This window comes from Schizophyllum commune (genome assembly GCF_000143185.2).
Source record: "Schizophyllum commune H4-8 unplaced genomic scaffold SCHCOscaffold_7, whole genome shotgun sequence".
Lineage (NCBI taxonomy): Eukaryota > Fungi > Basidiomycota > Agaricomycetes > Agaricales > Schizophyllaceae > Schizophyllum > Schizophyllum commune.
In genome coordinates, this window is record NW_026089544.1 from 2,164,741 (window position 1) to 2,183,839 (window position 19,099).

Sequence of the window (19,099 nt, forward strand, 5' to 3'; positions counted from 1 at the left end):
TATGCGGTTGTCGGCGTTCTTCAGCATTCGGACTTGCCTTATGTGGCTCAATAGCGCCGTCAAAGGTGGACCTACAATGGCGCTTTCTATCGCCAGCCAGATGACAGCTTCAGCAAGGCAAAGTTCATTCATTCTAGACCCGTCTATATACACAAAACTCAGCAAAAAATATGTATAAAGAGAAATCAGTGTCCGTATGTTACTAGTGATAAGGTCAGAGCTTCTAGCATTGCTGCCACATCTTGACAGAGTCACTAGGGGTTCATCAGCATTTGCGGTAGGCTGTAGACAGCAGGGCACTTACATTATGAAGGCCCGGTCCTCGACGCTCTCGGGCCAAGTGGAGTACCACTTGTCCTTATGCTTGATGAAGTCCCGCATGGCAGCTATGTTGGTCAGTCAGTCGCTCCCTGAGGGAAAAGATGATGCGTACTTTCTGACCCGTCTAACCATGGCTTGCCATCCTCGTCAGGGAACCAGCCATTTGTGCCACCAACGGCCAAGTTGAGGATGAGGTAGAACTCTGCGCAAGATCAAAGTCGATATCGGCAATTGAGTTACGCAGCCCGAGCCACTCACCTTGGTCAAATGGTGCTGCCATAGTGCCGTTTACCCACGGATTTTCCAGCGCGACCGAGTCCGTCCCGTTCTGCACGACGGCCGGGTAGTCGCCGCGGTCCCAGAAGGGCTCGTTGAGTTTGAGCTCGAGCATGTGATGCAGGCGGGTGTCGACGTAGATGCGACTATAGACCGACGGTCAGCTGCGCGGCAAGAAGGCGACTAGAAGAGCGCACATGAAGTCTTCGGTCCACTCCAGCGAGTAGGTGTGGAAGTCTTGGTCGTATGTGCCGATTCGGCGCGTCCACCAACCATACGTCTTGTACACCGAGCTAAGCCAGGTGAGTGGGCCCCAGTTGAGGGAGCCGCGGACGTAGTTCGTGCCCCTGGACGCGGTGTTAGATTGCAGGATCGAGGCGATGCAATGATTGGACGCTTACTGGTGCTTGTAGCGAGGCCCATTCCCGCGAGATTCCATGATGTCGATCTCACCTGCAAATGAGATGAGCGAGGTGAGCATCTTCAGAGCGTCGTCATCGATTTACCGCTCAAGGGCCACGGTCCGTATGCACCGTTGACAGGAAGCTGTGTGATCCGTCAGACGAATGTATGTCTTCATTAAGCGCAACCTACGTACCATCCAGATAGCTGGCCAGAGCTACAAGAGAGGTGTCAGTCACGACGATAGAGTTCGAGTCAGTGAGACCGCAGCTTACCCAGTCCCTATAGGCGCGGTCAGCAGATTGACGGAGCATAGTCGGAATGGACACGCGAAGTCGAAGAGGAGACTCACCCAGTCGGCAGCTTCGCCTTCACATCGACCTTCCCGTACTTGATCTTCGCGCTCGACCGCGTCGAGAGCCTCGCGCTCTGCACCGGCGAGATGACCGTCCCGGCCGTCGCGTTACTCACCCCGGAGCACGCCTTCAGATAGGCGTCGACGTCGAAGTCGGAGTCCGATTGGTGGGAAGAGGAGGATCCATCGTCTGGGCCAGTCGAGGAGGTGTAGGAGTCGCCATGCGTCATGTTGTAGGTGCAGTCGGTGAGGTTGTAGACGTAGTTGTCCATGACGGCGCCCTCTCCGATGTCGTCGGAAGTCAGGGTGGGCATGATATAGAGGTGGCCGTCGCGGACGAAGGAGTTCTTCGAGGACGAGGTCGTCATCTCAAATTGGCCATTTCTGGGACGGGCGTCAGTCTCGCAAAAATCAGGAAAATAAACAATGAACGTACCCGAACCCGCTCATGTCGACCTCCCTGAAGAAAAGACCGTCGTTGCCGAAGATCCCAGAGTCACCGCCGTCGAACGACTGGTCGACGACGGGACAGAGGCTGCCCTTCAGAACCGCGACGTGCGTCCAGTCCAAGTAGCAGCGCACGCCACCGATGATGACGCCCAGGAAGAAGATGCCATAGGTGATGCAGTATGCGACGAGCGCCAGCGGGTCCCGCTTCTCCAGCCACGGCTTCTCAATAACCGCATCGTCCGTCAGGAGCGTCGATTTCGTCCGCGGCGCCGCCGCGCGCGTCAGCGGTGGCACGGACGTGCTGAGCATTGTCAGCGGCCGGCTGGGCGGGCTCGTGAACGTCTCGCGCGGGCTGCTGGCCGGCCGTATCGAGCCGGAGCTGAAGCGGTGGATGGGGGTCCTGGCGTCGCCGAAGTAGCTTGCATCGGCGCCGGTCGCGGTCGCTGGCACAGGAGAGTGCAGCGGCGTATGGCCGGGCGAGCTGAAGGTATGGACGCTGGGCGGCGGGGAGAACGGATTGACAGCAGAGATGGACGAGTCGTGACGGGGATGGACGAGGGAGTCAGGCCGTGGCGAGTCGCTGCCAGTCGTGCTGGGTGGCGAGGAGGCGTATACGGGGTCGGTAGGCGTGTCCATGGCTACGAAGGGGAAAATCCTGGGGAGGATGCAGAGACCGTGCCACCCCTAGGTACTTAAGCCAGAGAAATGCGAATGGCCGTGGAAAGCCGCCAGTATCTTTTGCCTCTGGTGAGGCAGAGTTCAACTTCATTGTTCTGGTCCATGAGAAGTTCCTGGTCAGGGCTCCCACCCGAAGCGCTGCGTGTATCCCGGCGGTGATAGCCCGAGTTCATGCTGTGCAGCGCAGGGTTCCTGAGGCTTGAGTGCTGGGAATATTCTTGCCTGGATAGCCATAGAGGAAGAACCATCCTACACGTCAAGATAGTGTAAGTTGGGTTCCACTCGAGAGCGTTCGTTCCGTCGAGGGCGTGAGTATCGACAATTTCGCGGACTTTGGTGTTCCAGAGTTCGGACGATCCATCACCGTAGAGTATAGGCCAGAAGCCACATGTGATGGGAGTGGCCGCGGCCTCGGAAAGTTCACCTATGCAAACGCATGGGGCAACGTCCTATACCTCATTTTCAAAATGTGATTTTCGAAGCATACGAGCTTTGCGCGATTATCTGTTAGACGCTAACCAGGGTGTGGCGGGATTCAAGGAGAAAGTAGCAGCTTTGGTACTCGACATGACGGTTGGTCGCAAGAGCGAATGACCATAATCGAAGTCTCCTTGGGGATCCTTCCACGTGGACGCCGCGCGAGCGGTTGATGGGAGCCTCGACATTTGCGGCTTGCTCACAACTCTCATCCCCCTCCTGGCAGGCTCTAGGCAATCGGTATTCCTCCGCGACACCACTCACACAACACTCAAATCACAACGAGGCTGCATTCATACTCGATTCGCCGCCGCCAGCGATCCCAGTGCACTGTCCCAAGGGCCAGAATTGTAGCGCTTCTCACAGCCACACGGGCGTAGAATAATCTGTACAATGTGGAATATGCTCTACAAGTCAGCAAATAGACAATAGACCTCGGACTTTACCGTCGATTCCCGTGCCTCGCACTCCGAATTGGGTACAATTCCTTCGTCCCGCTTCGTCCGCAATCCCCATGATTCGCAGGCGTCCGTCTGTATGGTCATCAGTCTGGACACCGCACAGTGTACGCCCTTCATTCCGGTTGGCCTCTATTCTTACTGATCATGTTCACACTCTCAAAGTGCTTGTATACTGTAGTGGACTTCGCGGGCCGTCGTTCACATACGCATGCCTTTCATGGACTAAACACCTTGATAGATCAACTGTGCGGATAAGTTGGACGCCCTGACCGTCTATGAAAGTCTCGCGTGGTGTACAGCCGGAAGGGCCACAGCCATGACCCTGCTCCTGGCCCTTCATACGTAGCGTGCGATCCCGGAGTGCTGGCGGATGATGATTTCAACATTCAGGCCTTAAGCTTCAAGGCGTTTCTATTGGCCATCAGCCTGTTCCTCGCAGGTATCAGTCATCATCACATTGAGCTCATACGGTCCTCACATGCCTTTCTCTTCTAGATCACTTCCCATAGGTGCCTCCAAAGATGGGGCGCTCAACTACCCCTTGCTTTCAAACCCTCCTCACCTCGGCCAATCGCAACCAGCGTGATACGCATTATGACCTCGTACACTGAGCTTCTACCTCAAAAGGCTCCAGAAATACCTCGAAGCGTGGGTCTTTATGGCCGCATTGCCTCAGCGAAAATCCCACTAGCTCGTTCACACGCCACCTTGTATTTCCGTCCAGGGTTCAGCAAGGTACACGGCCAATGTGGCGGGTTGAGCGCGGAAGAGCGGGAGGGCCTTCGTCTTTTACGTCGACTCCCATGCAAAGGTACGCGTATCCGCGCGCTCGGTCTTCCACGCGAGCCTTCCATGCTATCTGTCCTGAACAGAACGAGGCTCGTCTTCAGTTGAACACTCATACATCGGCGAACTTGAAAGGCAGGCCGCTGCTCTTGCATCTGCTGGGATCAAGTCCAGTACAATCGAGGCTCTCATGCTGCGCAATTTTACGCTCGATAAATACCAGGGTGCGGTGGGCGGACTCCCTCCTCCAGGGTTTCATCTTCCCTTCCCTCCGCCACCTGCCACCTCAAGGCCGTCATGGACTACGATAGCTACGACGCCGTCTTGCACTGGCTGTTCCGCGCAAGTAAGTCGCTTCCTTGTCAAGATCGAGCTCGAGTCTGAGACTTGCCTTACAGCGCAAGGGGACGCATGGTTCAAGCCCTCCGAAGAGAACGTCTCGGCCGGCGTTTGCCTTCGCGTTCAGCCTGGACAATTTCGCATCTTCCCCTACGAGAATCGCTACCTCGTCCCCTTCGAAGCCGCCGTCCGTGTCCTCAACCCCCTCGTAGCCATCAAGGTTCGGAGCGCAGCCGTTCATGCAGCGCTGGCCACCGTGTACGTCTCTTATTTACATCGTTCAATGTCCTCTCAATGCTAAATCTTTGATCTAGCGCGGACGACGTCAGCGCCATCTACGTCGATCACAACACGCGGATCCAGATCCTCGACACGATGTCGCATCTCCCGCGTGCTGACAAGGAGCAATGCGGCGCGTTTATCGTGAGTCATTTACATCGCCTTTGCCGATGAATTTATCATGACCTCGCCGAATTTCCAGCGCGACGAGAAGGTCCTCATCGTCTGGTCCGACGACCTCGACAGCATCGTCACCACCTGCAACGACTTCGACGAGAAGCTCATGAAGCTCGTCTGGCGGTCGCGGCCCAAGCTCACGCCCGCAACGACCGCGACCTCTCTGGCTCGTCCCTCCGAGCCCTCGTCGTCCGAGGGTCTCGACGAGAAGGCCGCCGGGTCGGCGGACGACGCCGCGGCGGCGATGCTCGCGGAGAAGAGCAAGCCGTCCAAGAGGTTCAAGTGGAGCTTTGGGTGGAAGCTGTCGGCGAAGGCGCCCGATGCTGCGCCTGGGGACGTTGAGAAGGGCGAGGCGTCGAAGGAAGCCCGGCCTATTCGACTTTTTGCGCCAATTTACAATGGGACTGGCGTGGGCTTATCGATTTGTGAGTGACGTCTCTTCATTGCTTGTTTTGTAAATTACTGACGATGGGCAGTCTTCATCGCGAGCGGATTGTCCGTCCTACTGCAGGTCCGTTATTTCCATGCGACGCACTCGAGGTTTACTAACACATGAAATCAGGAGTTCCGCCTCGATAACGATTACACACGATTTGCGCTGATGGCCACCACCCCCTTCTTGTTCTGCGTGTCTATCGTAAGTCTGCTACTTCTCTTATGAGGACACTGCCTGACGTGCCTCTCTCTTCTATCCAGTTCTTCTCGCTCCAGGTCATCGCCGTCATATCTTACCTGTAAGCCATGCCTCATTGTTGACCTGTCGCCCTGCGCTGATATCGTTATCAGCGTCGGTCCCGTCGCCCAATTCCACGAAAACTCACGCTACTACTCTGCCATCGCACCGAAGCCCAATTCCGAGCTCGACCACAGCCTGCCGCACATCACGATTCAGATGCCCGTCTACAAGGAGAGCCTGGAGGAGACCATGTACGCCACTCCCTCCTACCTGCCACTCACACGCTCATCCATATCTTCCGTTAGCGCACCTTCGGTCTTCTCCCTCAAGAAGGCGATGCAGACGTACGCGCGCCAGGGCGGCACCTCCGCCATCTTCATCAATGACGACGGCATGCAGCTCCTCAGTCCGGAGGAGCGCGAAAAGCGCACGGCGTTCTACGCGAATCACAACATCGGCTGGGTTGCGCGGCCTCCGCACTCTAACGAGCCGGATGGCTTCAAGCGCGCGGGAAGGTTCAAAAAGGCGTCGAACATGAACTACGGACTGGCGTTGGCGCAGTGTATGGAGGTGCGAAAATCCCTTGCACTTTCATCGTGGACGGCGCGCTCACCAAAAATCCACAGAAGCATCTCCTAGCACTCGAGGCCGCGGGGGTACGCGAGGACCCGAACGACAAGTCCTTCGAGGAACAAGCCCTCGAGGCCGCGATTGAAGAGAAGTACGAAGAGACCGGCAAGCTCTGGAAGCCGTGGGCCACGAATGCGAAGTCCATCCGCATCGGAGAATACATCCTCATCGTGGACTCGGATACGATTGTTCCAGAGGTAAGCGCTTTCCGGAATGTAGGCTGATAATCTTTTCTCATTTGCTGGCAGGACTGTCTCCGCGACGCCGCCCGCGAGATGACCGAGTGCCCTGAGGTCGCTATCATTCAGCATGAGTCTGGTGCGTAGCTCCTTGGATTTCGTACTCCTCTGTACTTACCTCCCCTATCCTCCCAGACGTCATGCAAGTCGCGCACCACTACTTCGAGAACGGCATCGCCCACTTCACCCGCCGCATCAACAAGTGCATCTCCATGGCCTGCGCTAATGGCGAGGTCGCGCCCTTCGTCGGACACAATGCCTTCCTGCGCTGGTCTGCACTGCAGGACGCGGCCTTCGTGGACACGGCGGACGGGGTGAAGAAGATTTGGAGCGAGACGAACGTGAGCGAGGACTTCGATATGGCGTTGAGGTTGCAGGTAAGTGCCGTGAGCAAGGGGAGCCTATGTGGATGCTGACCTCGTCATGATCACAGTTGAAGGGATACATCATCCGCTGGGCAACGTACTCGGCGGGCGGGTTCAAGGAGGGTGTCTCATTGACAGCCGATGACGAGCTGAACCGGTGGCAGAAGTATTCTTACGGTACGCCCTTCCTCCGTGGCCTTACCATTTACGTCTGATGATCTACTCAAGGATGCAATGAGCTCATCTTCAACCCGCTCATCCAATGGTGGCGCCTCGGTCCCATCAACAAGCAGCTGCGCGTCTTCCTGTGGTCTGCGGCGCCCGTACACTACAAGATATCCATGATGGCTTACATGTGAGTTCCAGTATTTCCCTACGTGCCCAGTCTCTCACTCACCTTCCTCACAGGTTCTCGTACTACGGCATCGCAGCCTCTGCCCTCTTGTCCATCCTCAACTACCTCCTCCTCGGCTTTGCCCTGGAGGTCGATGGGTTCTACCTGCACTCGTACGTCCGCCTCGGCATCCCTTCCAACGCGCTCGCTGACCCACCCTCACAGATTTGAGATCTGGCTTGCCTGCACTGTTGTGTTCCCCTTGGCCGGCAACGTTGGTTTCACCCTCCTCGAGTACCGTCTCGGACAGCGCTCGCTGCTCTCCTCGTTCACGGAGAATGTTACTTGGATCCCATTCTTGTGAGTCGCTACTACGTCGGCTAACGCGAGGTTAATGAAATATTGACGTTGCCTCGTAGCTTCTTCTTCTTCGGGGGTTTGAGCATCCATCTGTCCACAGCGCTGCTGTCGCACATGTTCTCGTACAACATGACATGGGGAGCGACGAAGAAAGTAAGACTGTCCAATCGCAGAGGGCGAGTTACGCTTGCTGATCATCCATCGCAGGAGGTCGAGCGGTCTAATTTCTGGATTGAGGTGCGTACTGCGATTGTACGAAAGACGGTCTGCTAAGCATGCGTTGTAGGTCCCCCGCATCTGGAAGCGCTTTTGGCTGGCCTTCGTCATCTCCGGGATCATGGTCGTCCTGATGATCGTCCTCACCTTGCCAATCGTACCTCCCGAGTGGCAGATCCCTGGCTACGCATGGGCGCTGATTGTTCCGATGGCGTGAGTCCCGCCACAACCCCCCTCCCAGTCGTCTCATCTAATCAACATCCTCCTCCAGCATCGTCAGCGGGTGTCACATCCTCTACCCCATCGTCCTGAACCCTTGGCTGATGATATTCTCATACTGAGGGCCTTGATTCCTTGGCACGATTTCCCTTGGACAAAGATCCTCGAGTAACGGACATGAACGCTCGCGACTGTTACCTAGAGCTACTGCGCACGATACTTAGATGCGACTGTGATGAACTTTGGGGTATATAGTAACGGACAACAATTGGGCAAAATGAAGAGCTACAGCTACGATACAATGTGTCTTACGAATAAATCTCATGTTAAGTCCCTTGGGTATACTGAGTATGGTTACTCGCTTATGCTCTTCAAATAGCAGCCCATACCGTGCGGGATTCTCACCCAAGAACAACACCTGTCGATTTATGCCCAAACCGAGTAATCCGATCATCCAGACATTCTTTGTTCCCGACGGCCATCACGCGCGCATCTAGATCAGGGTCCGGTGGCGGGGTATAAAACCCAGCCCTCGCTTAGAATTAACCATGACCATGGGAAGAACAAGTGAGACCCCTTCCTTCACGCCACGAAAAAATCCCAGCTCACGGCGATTTCTAGAGAGCAGAAAAACTGCGCCTGTGCCGCACAAGACGAGTGAGTGATCGGCTGGAAGTTTGGAGATGTACATTGAACGGATATGAAGAGCTTAGGAAGGATCCTGGGATCCCCAAGCTGCCGGATCTGAAGTTGAAGAATGCGGAGAAGCAGAGGCTGCACGCGAACTCGGTGCGTGTGCAGTGCATCGCGCGCGGTCCGAGTGTACTTATCCTTCATCTACAGCGTCCGCATCCCAAGGATCCGGACACGCTGATGGCAGCGGAGCCCACCCTGTCTACCCTCGCGCAGATGGCGGCAGAGACAGCGCCCGACACGCAAGAGGAATCGTCCATGTCGGCGCAGGCGCGCACGAAGGAGCAGATGCGGCGCCATTATGTGCGCACGCTGCACAAGGTCATTGACGAGAGCGACATCATCATCCTTGTTCTTGACGCGCGCGATCCGGAGGGGTGTAGGAGCCGGCTTGTCGAGGAGGAAGTACGCCGGCGCGAGTCCGAGGGCAAGAAGCTCGTCTTCGTGCTCAACAAAGTCGGTGAGCCCGATCGCAACTTCCCCATCTTCTCTCCTGTCTAATCCCACCCTCCCTTTTCCAGACCTCGTCCCCAAAGTCAACGCGCAGGCGTGGCTAAAGTACCTCCGCCACAGCACGCCAACCCTCCCTTTCCTCTCCTCGACGCAGAACCAGCGCAACAACCTCTCCTCCACCACCTCCCCCGCGCTCCTGAAGCTCCTCAAAGCGTACAAGCCCAAATCCGGCTCCGTCACCATCGGCGTCGTCGGCTACCCGAACGTCGGCAAGTCCTCCCTCATCAACACGCTCAAGCGCTCGAAGGCGTGCGCCGTCGCCTCGCAGCCGGGCCACACCAAGGAGCTCCAGTCCGTGCAGCTCGAGCGCGGCATCCGCATCGTCGACTCGCCCGGGGTCGTGTTCGACGACGACGGGGCGGCCGCGGACGCGAAGAGCGCGCGCAAGGGGAGCGTGCTGCTGCGCAATGTCGTGCGCGTGGACGACGTCGAGGACCCGATCGCGGTGGTGGAGGAGATCGTGGCGCGCACGGCGCCGGAGGCGCTGCAGCGGATATACAACCTGCCCGCGTTCGGGTCGACGCTGGAGTTCCTGACGATGGTCGCGCTCAGCGCGGGGAAGCTGCTGAAGGGCGGGACGCCGGACATCAACAACGCGGCGCGGCAAATTTTGAACGACTGGAACCACCAGAAGATCCCGTACTTTTCGACGCCGCCGGAGGTGCACACGTCGCAGATACCATCGCTCGGTAGGTGGCCCTCTTCTTTGGCGGATGGCCCTTTCCTTTGGCGGATGGGCCGTTACTGACATGCCCTCGCAGTCCCCGGTACCAACGAGATCGCTCCTGGCGCAGAGAACGTCGGCAACGCGGCGATCGTCACCGAGTTCGCGAAGCCCTTCGCGCTCGAGGGGCTCTTCAACGCCGCCGACAACGGCGCATTTGACGGAGATGACAACGGCGCATTCGACGGTGATGCCAAGATGGACGAGGACCAGGAGGTGTTCTACGACGCGGAGGAACTGCCCGTGGCTGAGGAGATACCTGTTGTGCAAGACGAGTGAGTGCCTTCCTCATGCTCTCAATTCCTCTTTCTCTCCCTTCCTCCTTCTCGTCCTTCCGCCTTCTCTCCCTTCCTCCTTCTCGCATTCTTCCCCCCTGCACCTAACGCTTCCTGATACACCCGCCGATGTACGTATTCTAACATTCCCTCCCAGCGACATGATCGACCCCGACCTCAGCACCACCTCCCTCAAACGTCCGCGCTCTCCGTCCCCCGAGCCCCTCCCACCAAACGCCGAGGTAGAAATGCACGACCCCGACGACCTCCCTACCCGGCAGCCCAAGCGCCTGCGCAAGAATCACGATCTGCCTGAATACGAGCAGGCGCAGGGCTCCGGCCACAACCCACCCAATAATCCGCACAACCAACTGGGCAGAAATAATCCCCTCAACCGGCGCTTCCTCAAGAAGGAGGCGAAGCGGGCGCGGAAGGTGCAGCGGCTCGTGGCGAAGGCGGCGGGGGAGAGCATGGTGGTGGATGAGGGGCTGGCGGCGACGTTTATGACGGCGTAGTAGATGTTTATGGTGGCGCGGGCAGGGCTCCTTCGCTGATCATCGCACGATACCTTCACGTTTTTTTTATGTCCTCCTGCTCACGTTGAACTGGCTCTGAGCCCTCGAACGTGGACGCTTGCTCGGAACTTGCCGTATAGCCGCTAACTTCCAAATGCGGAAGTCATTGTTCGTGCATCTTACAACCCCGGTCAGGGAAAGGGTTTGTCGAACTCGTTCGGCTCCCAACTGTCATCAATTTGCACGTAATACCCCTTGTACGGGACCATCACGTTGAGGAAGACGTAGGCTGTACTTTCTCCGTAACTCTGGGCTTTCGTGTACACCCCGCCATCAGGTCAAGTTTTCTGGATTATCTGCGTCCGTATACTCGGAGGTCGATTCATTCCTCGTCCTCCATCTCAGGCCGAGGTCTCTTTCGATCCCCTCAGGCTTGCATTGTGGGTCCCGCCAAGGTTGAACTTATGTACGTCGTGTGACGTCTCGGCTGCGCCGTTGAGCCCGGCGAGATCAAATCCCCTGCATCGGTTACGCGAACGCCGTTACCCTTGCGACGGGCGACCGCACCTCTCTTCCCTCGCCCATCTTTTCCTCCGCCGCTGTCCTTTCCTCCCCCCCTTCATGTCTTTCTTCAAGAAGCTCGCCGAGGTCGCGGAGAAGATCCCGGAGGGCGTGAAGCACGCGCGGGATCATGCAATCGGTGCGAGCCATCATCATCATCATCATTCGCGCCTTCGCTGAGCGCACTCGCCCCGCCAGGCGTGATAAACCCGAATCGTGTGTTGTTTTCTGCCATACTTGCGTCGCCCCCCAGCTGAGGATTGGTACAGGCCGCCACGATGACCCCGAGGAAATCGAGCACGACAAGATTCGCCAGGAGATCAGGGAGAGCCACCGCTTCGAGAGCTTCGCGGGCGAGCGCTTCAATAACTTCGTGAAATGGTGCGTCCTCCTGCCCATCGATGGGTGGGCGTAGTTCTGACGCTCCTGCAGGCACATCGACGGCCACGACTACATGTACGCGCTCTCCGAGATGCTCGAGAATGCGAAGGAGGTCATCTACATCCTGGTATGTCCTTTCAAGTGTTTTGAGCTGGCTACAAGACGATAGAGGCTCCCCCCTTCACCTCCCTACCCCTCTTGTGTGACTACTGCTCGGCTAGCGCTCAGAGGGTCTCGCTACGTGCGCCACACCGAGCCGAGCTAGGGCCTCACCGTGTCGCATGGCCCATATCGAGCCTTTCGCCCTCTCCCCTTCCCCATGTGTGTCTACGCTGCAGAGGCTGTAAAGGGCAGACATCTCGCCTGCACTCGGAACCTTCAGCGGGCTGCACAAGAAAGGGTGTGGCGACTGCGGAATTGAAGCCAAGAGTCGGTATATGCGCACCGCAGGGCATATATGCGTGCGCTTGAGCTTGCTTGGTTCACGGCTCCCTCATCCCCCACCGCCCCTCATCCTCCACCGCCTCGCATCCTCTATCTATCGCCTTCCGACGGCTTGCACGACATCATGCTAACACCCTTATCCAGGACTGGTGGCTCTCGCCCGAGCTCTTCCTCCGCCGCCCGCCCGCGCACCATCCGGAATGGCGGCTCGACCGAGTCCTGAAGCGCAAGGCCGAGCAGGGCGTGAAGATCTACGTTATCGTGTACAAGGAGGTCACGCAGACGATGACCATGAGCTCGAAGCACACCAAGGCCCAGCTCGAGTCCCTCCACCCCAACATCGCCTGCATGCGCCACCCCGACCATATTGGAAGCAAGGGTGCGTTCCCTCGTCATTCCTCCATCTCTCCTCTCCATGACTTACGTCCCCACTAACCCACCCTACCTAGACGTCGTCGAATTCTGGTCCCACCACGAGAAGGTCGTCGTCGTCGACAACCACTTCGCCTGCATCGGCGGCCTCGATCTCTGCTACGGCCGCTGGGACACGCACACGCACGCGCTCGCCGACGCGCACCCCACGGACTTCTCCATGACCGTCTTCCCCGGGCAGGACTACAACAACGCGCGCATCATGGACTTCCAGAACGTGCCCGACTACGTGTCCAACATCGGCATCTCCATCCTCGAGTCCCCGCGCATGCCGTGGCACGATGTGCACATGACGCTCACGGGCCCGTGCGTGCTGGATATCGTGCAGCACTACGTGGAGCGGTGGAATGAGGTGAAGAAGCGGAAGTATCGGGAGAAGGAGTGAGTGGGATGGGCTTTCGAGGGGAAGAGATGCTGACGAGGGGGTGCGCTATAGCCATTACGACTGGCTCGCGCTGCCGCACAAGGTCGACGTGGCGCCGAACGAGGCCGTCGCGCGCCATCCGCATCGCGAGCGGTGGCAGGGCATGGGCAAGCGGTACAGGCAATACTGGCACCGCGCCCCCGAGGACGAGGAGCCGGAGCCGCCGTACCAGCCGCCTAACCCGAGCACGTGCAATGTGCAGGTCGTCCGCAGCGTCTCGGACTGGTCGCACGGCGTCCTGACGGAGCACAGTATCCAGAATGCTTGTGCGTTGTTTCTATGTCAACAGTACGTCGCCCGCTGACTTCTCTGCAGACATCCAGCTCATCAACGAGGCCGAGCACTTCATCTACATCGAGAACCAGTTCTTGTGCGTCTTTCCGTTCTCCCCTCCGACCCAACATTCACCCATCCTAACTTCCCTATCAGCATCTCCGCCACCCGCGAGGGCGAGCAGATCGTCAACCTCATCGCGAAGGCGCTCGTCGAGCGCATCGTGCGCGCGGCGAAGGAGGGCAGCAAGTTCAAGGTCATCATCTGCATCCCCGAGGTGCCCGGGTTCTCCGGCAACATCAAGGAGGAGAGCTCGCTGCGCTTCATCATGGCGGGCCAGTACCGCACGATCAACCGCGGCGGGAGCAGCATCTACGAGGAGATCAGGAAGGCGGGATATGAGCCGTGAGTGTAGCGATCTCTCATCCGTCGCCGGCTGACGTTCCCTGCAGCATGGATTACATCCGCTTCTACCACCTTCGTGCTTACGACCGTATCAACGCGCCGATGGGTAAGTAGTAGCTGTATTGCGAGCATAGAACAGGTCGCTGATCACCCACCGCAGAGACCCTCATCAAGAAGATGGAGCTCAACTCGGGCGTGCAGTTCAGCGAGGCCCAGGTCGCGCTCGCGCGCCAGTGGATCGGCAACCAGCACACCGAGCAGAAGGAGGTCAAGATCAAGGTGCCCAAGAAGACGCAGGAGGGCCAGTCGCTCTCGGAGAACACCGAGTCGGATATCCTGACCGTGAAGTTCCCGGACACGGTCGAGGAGGCGACGGCGATCATCGAGAAGTTCGAGGAGGGCTCGCGCGAGATCCGCGGGGACGAGGAGGTGGCGGATACGGTGTCGCAGCACATGCTGCAGGACAAGACGTCGCTGTTTGACGAGAAGTGGCTGGGGAGCGAGGAGGAGGAGCTGAATAAGTAGGTCCAGTGTCATCTTGGGAGGGTGAGGAGGGTCGGTGCTGACGGTCTGCCAGCTACGTCTCGGAGCTGCTCTACATCCACACGAAGCTCATGGTCGTCGACGACCGCCGCGTCATCATGGGTAGCGCCAACATCAACGACCGCAGCCAGAAGGTTCGTTCTGCGCCGCTATCGCGGGACGCACACTAACAAAATACCACCGCCAGGGCGACGGCGACTCCGAGATCGCGCTCGTCGTCGAGGACACGGACGAGATCGACTCGCGCATGGACGGCCAGCCGTACCGCGCGACCCGCTTCGCCGCGACGCTCCGCCGCATGCTCTTCCGCGAGCACCTCGGCCTCATCCCGCCGCAGATGATGGACAAGAAGGACGAGGAGGTCACGGACTACATGCGCCCCGCGCCGACGCCCAACCCGGACGAGACCGGCTCGCGCGAGGACGAGATGGTCGCGGACCCGCTCTGCGAGGAGACGCAGTACCTGTGGAACGACACCGCGCGCAAGAACAGGGAGATCTTCACCGAGATCTTCCGCCCCGTGCCGACGAACTTGGTGCGGACGTGGGATGCGTATGATGTGCGTTTGCGTTTGGTTGGAGAGGGAATAGGGGGACGTTTGCTGACCATTCGCGCTTAGCACTACCTGCCGAAGGTCAAGACGGGTCATGTCATGCCGGATATCCCGCTCCAGCGCGTCAAGGAGCGTCTGTCACAGGTCCGGGGTGCTCTGGTTGAGAGCCCGATCGTAAGCAACATCTGCTCTTCGGCCCTACCTTGCATGCTTATCGCGATATCAGGACTTCCTCATCGACGAGAAGGACTTTGCTGAAGGCCCAGCTTGGGCTGGTCTCAACCCTACGCTGCCGATCTACATCTAAGGACCAAAGCTCACATGAATTTCACGACGAACAGAATCTGGAAGACGAATATGTATACCTCAAATCTGTAACGAACTCGAACAGAACGACTGCTTGGTTACCCCTTGTACTGCTATGCTAGAGAAATCAGACTTGTTGTTGACTCGTATGTGGGCACGAAAGAGCCATGTTGAGCACTTGCACAACAAGTACTAGGGTGGGCTCGAGTTGATTGTTTAGCGCACGGCCTTTTGGCAGTGCGCTTTGTGCACCTTCCAATCGCGCTTCTGGCACTCCCGCCACAGTACTTGACCTTCTTGCATCGTGCGCATAGCCTTAAGTTCCCCTTCTTCCCACATGAGCTGCACTGGCGCCCGCGCAGGATGGGCTCTACGTACGACACCCCGAACAGAGGGGACAACGCGACCTGCGTCACGAAAGGTGCGAACGGGGCGTACGCCTCCGGGAGTGCCGTTGCCTGTCCGCGACCACATCCGCAGAACGTCGCAGAGGACTGACCATTGCTCCGCTCGCAGTTTGGCGTGTGCGACCAGATCCTGCATCGCTCGGCGAAGGCGGGAAGGGCGTGCTGCCACATCTTTGTGGTCTCCGCGTCGCAGGGGAGATGCACCGTTGTTTTCTCGCCCATGAAATCTTGCAGCTCCTGTACAGGATGCTCCGAGCCCTGCACCGAGAGAGCGTACGCGCCAAGGACGACGGTATGACACTGAAGATCAAAGTGGATATCCTTCGCGAAAAGCACCCAGTGGGGCATGTCCTCGTCCGACTGATGGATGGCGAATACAGAGTGCACGTCGTCCGCATTCGCGAACGCGAGGAGAATGTCGTTCAGGGAGATTTTGAGACGAGTAAAGGGGTCGGCAGTTTGCTCCGCCCGAGAAGCGCGTTCGCGGGAGGAGAGGCTGAACCGTAAGTGCGTCTTCAGCCAATCATGACAGCTTGTCTTGCGTACTAGGGGCAGTCGATCCAGCTCCAGACGGTGTAAGTTCCAAGGAGTAAGTCGCCCGTCCGTGCCGATCAGAGGGAACGGGTCCAGTTGAAGTCCCCCTGAGGTGAACGGGCCAGCGACGGGCGCGGTGATCTGGGTATATACGGTCAGTCTCATGGATCGCAAGTAGGTCGACAGAATGCACCTTCACTATGTCATCGGGCTCATGAGTCACTGCGTGTACCTCGCCCATGATCGGAAAGGGGAAGGCTAGGTCGTGCGGGTCCAACGTCGCAGACACTGTGGCCGCCAAGATGCACGGTGAGGACTGCGTGACGACCGTCGCATTGCTGGGAGCGTCAGTATTCCTCAAGCGTATCTTTCGAGACAGCATTACGGGCCCCAATCCGTCACCAACGTCGATGGTAGCAGCAGCCGAGCGCTTCCCAGCATACTGGGGCATGGCAGGCAGAGGTTGCGAACTCGCAGGAAAGACCTTGACAGGCGAGTTCGCTTTCCAGATATCGCCCAAGTAGACCGGGGGCATCTGCATCCCGCCCACCTCGTCGACCCGCGTCGTCAGCCGGACCTGCGCCTCGTTCGCATCCATCGTCTCCAGCAGCCGCACGGGGACCAAGAACGAAGCGATCAGCGGCGAGGACCCGCGCCACCCCTCGGGATCTGGCCTAAGGGTGAAGACCGGGTCGGCGGGGGTGCCGGTGGACTGGAAGGCGCCGAAGACCATCTGCACCGCGGTGAAGATGTGGCCCTTGCGCGCGCCGACGTGACACTGCAGGCCGAAGGTCTGGCGCTGCAGCGCCCCCTTGCCCCGCTCGGACTCGCGCTCCGTCACCGGGTTGCCCAGGGCGAGGGTCAAGAAGGCCCGCGGTATGGTGAAGACGAGACGGAGAACGGGCGGGATGGCGCGCCAGGCGCGCAGGCGCGCGGCCAGCAGCCCCGTCGGCGGCGACCGCTGCACATCGTAGTACCCGCCCAGGGAGTACACGCCGAAGTGGTACATGAGCGTCTGCAGCTCGTGCCGGCGCGCCATGTCGTGCGGGCTCGCGCGCTGCTGCATGAGGCAGTACGTGAACCAGTCCATGGCCGCGCCCCACTTGTCCGGCGGCGTGCCGAGGGCGTTGCGCACGAGGTCGAGGAAGAAGACGAAGGACTCGCGATTGTAGTAGATGAGCATGCACTGCATGGACGCGATGTGCTCTGGCGCGTCGCGGTTGCGCTCCATGTAGATCGCGGGGCTCTCCTGCTCGAACATCGTGTTGTAGATCTTCAGCAAGAGTTCGCCGAGGGTGTGGGGGTCGAAGTGGATGGGCTGGCGCCACGCGCGCTGCGCAGTGCTTCGGGGGTCGCAGCTCGTTGGCCGCTTCCAGGTCGTGACCTGATGGTATTGGGACTGCGCCTTCTTGGTGTCCTGCTGGGCGCGCAGCTCGTGCACGTTGGATCGCGAGCTAAAGCTGGACAGGAAGTCGATGGGTGCGATACCGATAAGAAGCGCCATCGTAGCGATGTCGGCATGCAAACGGCGCTTGAGCTCAGTCGACGCGTCGGCGGTGCGGAACAGCAGGGACTCGGTGTAAATCGTAGCTTCCGGGATGGTCGACAGCAGAGGCAGAGACGTGACCAGGCAGTTCAGAAGACCCATGTGGTCGTCGAGATTGGAAGTGTCGATGATGTGGAATTCCATGGGTGCGCTCTCGCTGGCGCCAGCCGCGTACTCCTCCGCGAGTTCGAGGACGGCACTCTGAAAGTGTGCAACGGGGATATCAGTCTTCGTCTGGCCCGTTGCAGCAACGATGCGCAGCGCTCGACAGACGGCCGTAGCCTCGCCCAGGAGGAAGCGCACAACTGGTGCTGGCCTGCCAGAATCTGGCCGTACGGCATCCGCGAACGCGCTCGCCCAATCGCCGAACTCGCGCAAGGCATGCGCCGTCACATCCGCGCTGGTGACCTCTCTGACGGCATTGCCGTACAGGTCCGCATAATGAAAGCCCGTGAGGGGATCCAGGCCCATTTGCACCGAATTGCGTACGCCACCAAGGGAGTAGACGAACATCGGGTTGACCATATCCGCTCCCTGAATTTGCGAGCGTTCGTCAAAGACCGTGCCATTCTCCCAATAGGACTTGTACTTTTTCGCCATGACTTTGGATGCGGCGTGGGCGAATGGTCCAGCAGAGCGAGCAGATGTGCCCTCCAAAGGCGCATCATTCGATGTCGCGCCCGAGACATGCATGACTCTGGTAACGTGCTCGCGGACGAGAGTCTCGAGTTCATGCCGAGGAAGGGCGTGCATGGTACTATAGAGGGACCAGTGCCGCCGGACTTCCGCATATGTGAACGGCGTGGAGAAGCGGATATATGCGCCGTATATGCTTGCGCGCCAGTCGTTAAGGGTGGAGCCAATCGCCAGCAGTTTGTCGCAGTGCACGATGAGTGACCTCCAGGACAGCTCATCCAGCTTCATGTGGTAGAAGACATTCCATATCGTTTGGATTGGTTGGCCATCCGCGATCATGGTCAGGAGTACGATATTACGCGCTTGATGAACGTCAGCGCAAGGTCATGAGCCGAGCAGCGATGCGTACCGAGGATGGCAGGATCGCTGTCATTGCATGTGAAGTCCAAGGTGCGACGAGCTGTCGACGGTCAGCATTCGAAGGCGATTGGTTGGGTCGAAGACACGAACCTGTGCGCGCCTCGGAGAAGACAGTGTACAGCACATTTCTAGGGTCCCCACATCCGAGATGCAGAATGATCGCCGGCGTCTCTGGCGCGAGGTCGCGCGTTAGAGAGACAGCGGAGGTGTTCCCGATGGGATAGAAGAAGTAAGTCCCAGGCCAGATGAGAGGAAGAGACATGGTCGGACGTTCATAGCAGGCATGCTGCAATCGATGGTGTATATCTTTACGGGGACTTAGAGCTGGCGAGGGTGGTTTTCATGATAGCTCATATCCGCCTGCCGCGCGGCTGTCTCCGATACTAGGATCCACGCGTTCGACAAAGAGCGTGCTTCGGCATCTTGTCGTTACCGGTGAGCATATATATTTGTACGGTTTCCTTTCGTTCAGAC

At 58.5% G+C, this 19,099-nt stretch overlaps 5 protein-coding genes across 5 annotated transcripts; 3 read left to right on the forward strand and 2 right to left on the reverse strand.

Annotated features, from left to right (window-relative positions):
• Positions 1–108: 108 nt before the first annotated feature.
• On the reverse strand, positions 109–2,636 carry SCHCODRAFT_02630008 (concanavalin A-like lectin/glucanase). The gene is made up of 11 exons (XM_003030773.2): positions 1,791–2,636; positions 1,352–1,738; positions 1,275–1,281; positions 1,196–1,216; positions 1,104–1,143; positions 999–1,050; positions 795–944; positions 580–743; positions 434–523; positions 305–386; positions 109–254 (listed from the first exon to the last, which is right to left on the reverse strand). Exons 1-11 carry the CDS (start codon positions 2,438–2,440, stop codon positions 224–226), a joined length of 1,674 nt encoding a protein of 557 aa, XP_003030819.2. The 5' UTR covers positions 2,441–2,636; the 3' UTR covers positions 109–223.
• Positions 2,637–4,503: 1,867 nt separating this feature from the next.
• Positions 4,504–8,162, forward strand: SCHCODRAFT_02505584 (uncharacterized protein; the record flags this gene model as incomplete). Its single annotated transcript, XM_050343162.1, has 20 exons — positions 4,504–4,552; positions 4,605–4,803; positions 4,860–4,968; positions 5,027–5,426; positions 5,478–5,512; positions 5,564–5,638; positions 5,698–5,735; positions 5,788–5,928; positions 5,983–6,247; positions 6,304–6,504; positions 6,556–6,625; positions 6,682–6,923; positions 6,980–7,103; positions 7,140–7,266; positions 7,320–7,418; positions 7,471–7,605; positions 7,665–7,758; positions 7,813–7,842; positions 7,892–8,034; positions 8,093–8,162. The coding sequence occupies 20 exons, from the start codon at positions 4,504–4,506 to the stop codon at positions 8,160–8,162; spliced, it is 2,646 nt and encodes an 881-aa protein (XP_050199783.1).
• Positions 8,163–8,525: 363 nt separating this feature from the next.
• Positions 8,526–10,980, forward strand: SCHCODRAFT_02630013 (P-loop containing nucleoside triphosphate hydrolase protein). The gene is made up of 7 exons (XM_050345562.1): positions 8,526–8,607; positions 8,662–8,697; positions 8,747–8,829; positions 8,884–9,193; positions 9,255–9,935; positions 10,008–10,245; positions 10,403–10,980. Exons 1-7 carry the CDS (start codon positions 8,589–8,591, stop codon positions 10,758–10,760), a joined length of 1,725 nt encoding a protein of 574 aa, XP_050199784.1. The 5' UTR covers positions 8,526–8,588; the 3' UTR covers positions 10,761–10,980.
• Positions 10,981–11,020: 40 nt separating this feature from the next.
• Positions 11,021–15,083, forward strand: SCHCODRAFT_01355009 (phospholipase D/nuclease; the record flags this gene model as incomplete). Its single annotated transcript, XM_050341489.1, has 13 exons — positions 11,021–11,702; positions 11,754–11,829; positions 12,291–12,525; positions 12,596–12,959; positions 13,015–13,268; positions 13,318–13,372; positions 13,432–13,680; positions 13,728–13,786; positions 13,841–14,201; positions 14,258–14,357; positions 14,411–14,782; positions 14,843–14,950; positions 15,003–15,083. Exons 1-13 carry the CDS (start codon positions 11,452–11,454, stop codon positions 15,081–15,083), a joined length of 2,565 nt encoding a protein of 854 aa, XP_050199785.1. The 5' UTR covers positions 11,021–11,451.
• Positions 15,084–15,195: 112 nt separating this feature from the next.
• Positions 15,196–18,887, reverse strand: SCHCODRAFT_01096915 (uncharacterized protein; the record flags this gene model as incomplete). Its single annotated transcript, XM_003030772.2, has 4 exons — positions 15,196–16,164; positions 16,217–18,567; positions 18,615–18,665; positions 18,716–18,887. 4 exons carry the CDS (start codon positions 18,885–18,887, stop codon positions 15,196–15,198), a joined length of 3,543 nt encoding a protein of 1,180 aa, XP_003030818.1.
• Positions 18,888–19,099: the final 212 nt, after the last annotated feature.